This window comes from Cynara cardunculus (genome assembly GCF_001531365.2).
Source record: "Cynara cardunculus var. scolymus isolate 2C chromosome LG 3, CcrdV1, whole genome shotgun sequence".
In the NCBI taxonomy this organism is placed as follows: Eukaryota; Viridiplantae; Streptophyta; class Magnoliopsida; order Asterales; family Asteraceae; genus Cynara; species Cynara cardunculus.
This window is the reverse complement of record NC_037530.1, coordinates 2,293,065-2,300,538: the sequence shown is the minus strand read 5'-3', so window position 1 is coordinate 2,300,538 and position 7,474 is coordinate 2,293,065. Positions and strand designations below refer to the sequence as shown.

General features: G+C 34.5%; 1 protein-coding gene across 2 annotated transcripts in view; it reads right to left on the bottom strand.

The window, feature by feature from the left end:
* Positions 1–319: 319 nt before the first annotated feature.
* Positions 320–7,474, bottom strand: part of LOC112508774 (ubiquitin carboxyl-terminal hydrolase 12-like) — a 29,048-nt gene continuing 21,893 nt past the window's right edge. Inside the window, exons 22-32 of one of the 2 annotated variants that reach the window (XM_025113519.1) lie at positions 7,143–7,198; positions 6,877–7,054; positions 6,409–6,510; positions 6,254–6,325; positions 5,734–5,799; positions 3,994–4,059; positions 2,999–3,085; positions 2,764–2,880; positions 2,305–2,379; positions 1,806–1,892; positions 320–710 (exon numbers count right to left, since the gene is read on the bottom strand). In XM_025113519.1, the coding sequence (XP_024969287.1) occupies positions 669–710; positions 1,806–1,892; positions 2,305–2,379; positions 2,764–2,880; positions 2,999–3,085; positions 3,994–4,059; positions 5,734–5,799; positions 6,254–6,325; positions 6,409–6,510; positions 6,877–7,054; positions 7,143–7,198 (948 nt within the window). In that variant the 3' untranslated portion in view covers positions 320–668. The remainder of the gene's footprint in view (positions 711–1,805; positions 1,893–2,304; positions 2,380–2,763; positions 2,881–2,998; positions 3,086–3,993; positions 4,060–5,733; positions 5,800–6,253; positions 6,326–6,408; positions 6,511–6,876; positions 7,055–7,142; positions 7,199–7,474) is intronic. The other variant, XM_025113520.1, reaches the window with a different exon arrangement.

Here is a 7,474-nt window from a genome sequence, read left to right as displayed (position 1 = left end):
GTGTGTATACATACACATATTCTTCACCTATATATACATACACACACACATACATACTTAAGATCACATCAGACCAGTCTTTTTTCGTGAGACCAGCTTTTTACACTTGAAACTTCACAACAAAACACTAAACACTGTGAAGGTAAGGTTTGGACTTTTTTTTACCTTCACAATGTTTTATTGTGAAGTTTCAAGTGTAAAAAAGTGGTCTCACGAAAGCAACCTGATCTAACGTGAACCCAACCCTATATAGATATATAACTAGCATTAGCCAGAAATCCATAACTAATATATATATTCATCAAAAAAATCACAAGGATACAATCATCTGTTGAATAAATATAAAGAAAAACAAAACAAGCTTTAAATATCTTTTTAAGTTGAAGATCACACATCTATACCTCTATACATCCCATTTCCAGAATCTTATGCATACTCTAAAGGTACAATGGAGTGGAAGATGGGAAAACATCACCTAAAAACTACATCACTACACAAAACAAGGGACGCCACGCTTCTAAAAACCGTTCGCTAACTTTAATTTTCAACAAAAATTGCACATCTACGTACCAGCTTCCTTTCGTTTCAAGCCTGCACACCCTTCAAAAGGTTAACCACTCGGCCAACAATTTGGTGCAGCTTCGGCTGTGATCATCTTATTCTTTTAGCTAGTTGTAGATTCTAACCGGTTTCTCAAATGTGTGTCGATTCTGCATAAACCAATACTCAAGTCATTTGCAAACATCCCCATAAGTACAAACTAATTAATTGACGTATTTTATAGAAATGCTGAAAGCTTATTTATCATGATTTGGATGTTTATGGAATATTATCAGAGTTCATATATTATGATCAACGTTTTATATTAGAAAACAATCGAGATATTCATTAGAATAGATGAAAGATTGAGATTCATTTGTATGGTTATTACTAATAGTGTGGTTTGTAAAATAAACGCCCTCTATCTTGGTAAAGTTCTCATTGTTTTTGATCTTTTTCGTCCCCATAATAGCTTAGAGATTGAAATTGTGTATTTGAAGTAAAATATTTTAGTCTTCCCATCTCCAGAAAGTGTGTATTCTAAGGCCATAAGCTAGCTTATTTATTTTTCAGCTTACTGAAAAGATCCGTTTGGTTAGGCATAAGCTAGCTTACTGAAACATTTATAGCATTCAAATAAGCTCCAAGGACTTGTTCCCACATTTTTTTTCCAATTATGTCCCTTGTATTTTTCCAATTAATTTTTCAACATGTCATTTTATATCATTCTAAATTTTCATCTAACTTATCAGCTAGTTTATACCAAACATGACTAGGTTATCAGCTAGCTTATCAACAACTAGGTTTTTAAGGTTTAGGATTTACGGGTTTGAATCTAGGCGCTCCCAAAGCCTCTGTGGCAATGGAGGTTCACCTATATTGACTCCAAGCGATTTTGGTCGCTCAGGGGATTAGTCGTTGTGCTTAGTCTAGGGGATTAGTCGTTGTGCTTGGTCTGACCCGGAAACCCTCGGTTACAAAATAAAAACTCGCTATTAGGTAGCAGCTAGCTTATTAGCCAACACCTAACTTATCAGCTAGTTGCCGAACATAACCTAATACTCATTGAGGTCTCAAGTTATCTCTTGCCAAAATACACTAATACTCATGGGGTCGTCAAGCCTTCTGGGCAGAAAACATTTCTCGTCGATTTTTGTAGTTTAAAATAACTCGTTTGACTGTTTAAAGTCAAAGCGAACTCTTTTTTTTTGAAGAGGATTGATAGCACCCATTATCATGATTATGGTATTACAAGATTAATGTACCTGATTTGCAGCATATGACCTTTTGGATGCATTGTCTGAGTGCTCCAATCCCAAGTACTGTTCCCAAGCACCATAAACATCTCTTCTCTGAAACCAAAAGCGCCAACTAGATCTGGTTAATACATACACATTGAGAATATAACATATATATATATATATATATATATATATAGGGTCGGGTTCACGGAAAAACACATATACAAAAAATTGAGGAACACCATGGTTATCGTTCATCTGTACGGTATGCACATATACATACAAGTAATTTGTAAGTAACGCACATGTGCATTAACATTGTATGCGCATGTGCATACCATACAGATGAATGGTTACTAGGGTGTTCCTCAGTTTTTTATTTTTTGGAGGGTTTTCCCCTAAACCTCCCTATATATATACCGCTAAACGTGCAAGCCTGTGCAGAAAATCGTGTACTTCATAGTGTGTCACACACAAACACAAGACATGAGAAGGGAAGAGAGAGATGAAGAAACTCGTTAACCTGAAAACGGCTAGAGACAACATCAGAATCCTGAAGGTATGTAGGACGACCCAAAGACAGAAATGCAAACTTCCACTGATGCATTATGGTTCAAAAGTAAACAGAAGAAGTTAGGAAGCAAAACAAGAAAAATAAGTTGGTACTGCAGTCTCCATATAAATATCTTCCATTGTATTTTGAGAGAATAATGATTCATGGTCACCCCCCTCGTCTCCGTCCCAGAATAAATGTCCACAATGAAAAAGGCACACAATTTTAGAAATGTGTAACTATTACACTTTTTAATCAACTAAATGGCAATTTTACCCATAATAATAGAGGTAGTAATGATTTTTTCCATCTCATAATTAGGGTAGAACTGGAAAGTAGGCACTTACTTTTGAAAGCGGACACTTATTTTGGGACAAACTAAAATAGAAACGCAGACACTTATTTAGGGACGAAGAAGAAAATACATACCTTAGAAAACTCCTCATCTGGAACCTGTAGTTTCTTCTGTATGCGTAATTTAACTTCAGCTAACGTCTCACCCTCTCGAATAACAAGGAAAAATGGTTCCCCAAAGTTCTGAACTTGCTGTTAATAAAAATGTTATATAAATGTGAATATGAAGTTCATACTATTGTGATTAAAACCAGAAGCTACCACAAAAATAAACATCCCATTAAAGCCATATATATATATATATACATACCACCTGGTTCTGAGAGGCATCTTTCATGAAATGATAAACATGAATTAGACGATCCTGCGGACCCAGGTCCTTTTCCTCTTCTGGAATCTGTAAGGATACTAGTCTCAAAATCTTTAAAGAAAAAATTACAATCTGACACAAAATATATAAGCAACCTCGGTTTAAATTACATTAATTTGAAAAGGATTGTTGGAGGAGATGCACGACATCAAACAAAAGAATGAAACCATGAAAGGTTTTGCCAAAGAGTTGAGCCATGTAGGCTCCACCTAGGACATCCTTTGAGTGCTCGGTGTTTACTGAGCCACTCGTCCGGTTTTGTATTTTTCTTTTTTACTTTTCTGGTTTAAATTCATTTTTATTGATCTTTTTTACTTTTAGGTTTTAAATTTATTACTATTATTATTATTATTTTCTAATTTTTGGTTTTAAATATTATTTATTTTTTCATTATATTCGATTAATGTATGTTACTTTTTAATATTTTCAACCATTTTCAAATATTTGAAATTATGTAGCTGTTTGAAATATAAATATCAGTTTATTATTTGTTTGTCTTAAATTTTATAGTTTTAATATAATCATTTGAAAGTTAGACAAGTGAACACTGTCAATTATTAATCTAGTTTAGTTTAGTTTATTTTATCTTCATGAATCGTTAAATTAGTTTATTTGATAGTAATGTAATGAATTCTGCAATTATTTATTTTATTATAACAAATTATTAACTAATGTTAAATATCATTTAATTAAAGTAATAAATAATAAAAAACGAAATGAAAAGTAATAAAGTGAAATAAATTTGGTTATAGCAAGAGGTTGATAGAGGTTTTTAGGTTGGTGATGTGGTGCTAAGAGAAAATGAAAAAGCTGCAAAAAAGCCGAAACCATTGGTGATGCTCTTATAAACCAGTGCCACGAAGAATAAAAGTGTCAACCTAAGGTTGCACATTGTGTATGATGAATGTGCCTAGACTAAGATATTTAGAGCAAACCTCCTCAGCACGTAGCGTCCAATATTGATCGTTAATGTTCTCGATTTTTTCATTGAGGGGGAAAATCTGCATATAAAAATAGAAGTTCAGAAGCAGAGCAAGTCACATACAACGACTAAGAAAACTAAGGGCCTGTTTGTTAGCAGCATAATGAGCTTAATGGGATTCATAGCTTATTCGGTCAGCTATACATGACTGATAGATAGTGGCTTAATGATACGAGAAGTGGCTTATTCAGTAAGCTTCTAGGTGGGAGCTTTATGCAGAAAGCCAAGTTTTTCCCAAACCTGCCCATTCCAATTAAAAAAACACGCTCCTTCCATATATGAAAAAAACCTCCCAAAAAAACCTTCCCAATCTATTACAGACAGATTAATCCACAAAGTAAGCTTTATCACCATATAGGAGTTGATGAAAAACCAACCAAACAGCCCCTAAAGCTAATATAAATTTGAGATGAAGGCGTTCGTGAAGGAGAAGAAAGAGGATTACAAGCATAAGGTATAATCTTTAAGGTCATGTTATAATCACATGCCCAATCAACTAACAGAAGAAGATGAAAAGAAAAGTGGAAGGGACTTGCAGTTACCACTAGCGCACATGTGCATAAGAATGCAGACACATACGGAGCATATGGTATTTTCAGGATAATAATCTAAAAGAAAAACAAGTTCACATAGTTTAGAACAACTTCTCGAAATTCATCTGTGCAAGAAAAAAAACTGTAAAATAAGTTGGCGTACACAACCTGAACTCATATGATGAAGTGAACGCCTATAAGCATTTGTAGATAATTACTTGAAATAAATCCAGAAATACTGAAAACAAACCTATGTATCTTCCTTTTAGGTCAACAAACTTCATAAAACAAAATTTGCCAATCTTGACTAGAGGGGTGGGGTTGACTTTATAGTTATACAATTTGTGAATGCATATCTTAACTTAAAAGACACAGTTAAAAATGGATATGGCTGGAAGAAAGAAAAATCTCAAAGAGAGTGATATGAATATAGTGAAAAGATGGTCATCATCTTTATAGCCTAAATAAAAAAACCAACTTGGTATCAATAGTTTAAGATAAAATACCCATCTCATGTACGGAATGGAAAAACGGGATGTCTAAAGTGCATCGCCGGGCATGTGCAAATGCAAGCGTTGTATGTGTCACTACCCCTTCCCCATAATAATTTGCAACAATGAAAAAGTTATATTCATATTAAAGTCATAATAGATCCAGCAACGCTGAGATAGACATCAATGCATCATCATTCAAGCTACCCTTACAGACTGCTTATGTCATAATTACTAAGGGACCGTTTACTAAACGTTTACCTGGTAAGTGCTTACCGGGTATTTTTCCTTACCGGATGAACATGGCAAGAGTCAAAAATCTTACTCGGTAAGAGCAATGATAAAGATGGAGAGTCTTATTCGGTAAGTGTGGGTGACGACTCTTACCCGGGTAAGTGTTTACCAGGTAAATTATTGCATACGATATCCTTTTGATGTACTACAATCTTATCCGGTAAAATAAATAATAATATCGACTCCTAAAGGTAAGCACTTACCAGGTAAGCATTTAGGTAAACGGCCCATAAGACATTCTAGACTGAAAATCTCAAATACTCTATGGTCCATAGCAAAGAATTTGCAAAAAAATGAGTAGTTCGATAGAATAGAACTATAAATCGATCCGAGAAGACCAATCTAAGACTAGCTTACAGAGTTGATTTCTAGTACCTTGTAAATCTTGTGGTAGAAAACTTCAAGCAATCGAAGCTCTGCATCTTGATGAGACAACTCAACCTGTTGCACAATACATTAACCAATCAACTATAGACAAAGAAATAAAGAGCATTTGGTTTGATGGGATGGTTTTGAGGGATTTGGAATCTTTGGTGTGTTTGGTCTGTAGGATTTGGAATGGAACTGAACTCCAGTTTCTATAAATAATTTATAAAAATAATTAAATTATCTTTTTATTAACTGATTATTATAAAACAAATGTTTCAACATATTTTAAAACATTATTATACACAAATCCTACGAAATCCCGTAAAATACCAACAAGTTTGTGGGATTTCAATGAAATCCGAGGATTTCATACCCAAGCAATCCTTCAAACCAAACATGAATTGGAATGGAATTGGATTCCAAATCCTATCCAATCCTAGAAACCAAAAAGGACCTAAGGAACACATGATAGCAAAGAAAGGCAAGTGACGGTCAATTAGCCGCAGGTAAAAGTAACTAGGCTTACCTTCGTCTTAAGATCATTGATCACATCTGCCACAGTGCTTTGTTTTGGCAATCTAATGGTATGTATGACTACCTACCAATTGTCAAATATATCAGCAATATGAGAATCAAACATAAAACAAAAGACATAATAGCTATAAGTTAGTCAGCAGTTACCTCATCTTTTGTTGCATGATGAAAAGCAACCTTCAGGGTTTTCAGGCCTTGCAGTTCAGGAAGAGGAATATCCAGTACTTCATAATACAAAATGTCTGAAGTCTGTGAACAACAAAAGCATAACAACCAAGTAAATAAAAGAGTCTGCCACTCTCCAAAGTGGACGTGACCAAGTTCGTCAATGTAACGGAAGTAATGAGTAATCCTAAATTGAAGATGATGTGCTTGATGCAATCACAAAATAAGATTACAAATCCATCGGAATAGCAAACAAAGTCCAAGAACTTTCAAGAAAAAATGGATAACTGAATGAAAGTGTACTCACATATACCCAGATAAAAAAAATATTATTTACGTGTCTCAGAAAGAAACAAACACCAAGACATCTTCAAATAGTTGATCCCTTAGAGAGCATGGTTACTATCAATATGCGGCATTAATCATACAAATGTCATAATTATACATAACCTGATTGTAGTGTGCCAACATGTCTGACAGATGTTCCACTCCTCGGTACTTGATTGGTTGGGGTTTCGGTTGCTGGGAATAGCAGTTATGAGATGTAAGTCTGATTTTAGATGGATCATCTAAGCTCAGATGGCAGGCAACTCTTTCGACAACATCATCATAATTGTTTAGTTTTGACCTGTGATGCAAGAGCGTCAAGCCAACAATACAAGGCAAAATTTAATCCATTTGATGAAATCAAAGACCATAAGATCTTTGGAACTCACAATTCCAACGAGAACTCATCCTCCTTGGGTTTCTCCAGTGAACGAAAGCGCACAACCTAGGCATGGTCCAGAATGAAGTTACAATTATAAAATAACTTCAAAGAAACCAAAACAGAAAGTAACAATAATAAAATAACTTCAAAGTAACCAAACAGAAGAGCACAATGAAACGGGAACTCAGAAAAGAAGAGGAAAAACACCTTTCATCCAAAAAATTTCTATGAGATTTCCTAGCAAACTAGATGTTTTCTCTCTCTTACTTGATCTGAAGTCACCTAATTCTAGCGCATCACGTTATTGCAAATATCCAATTTTCACCAACTCACACAATT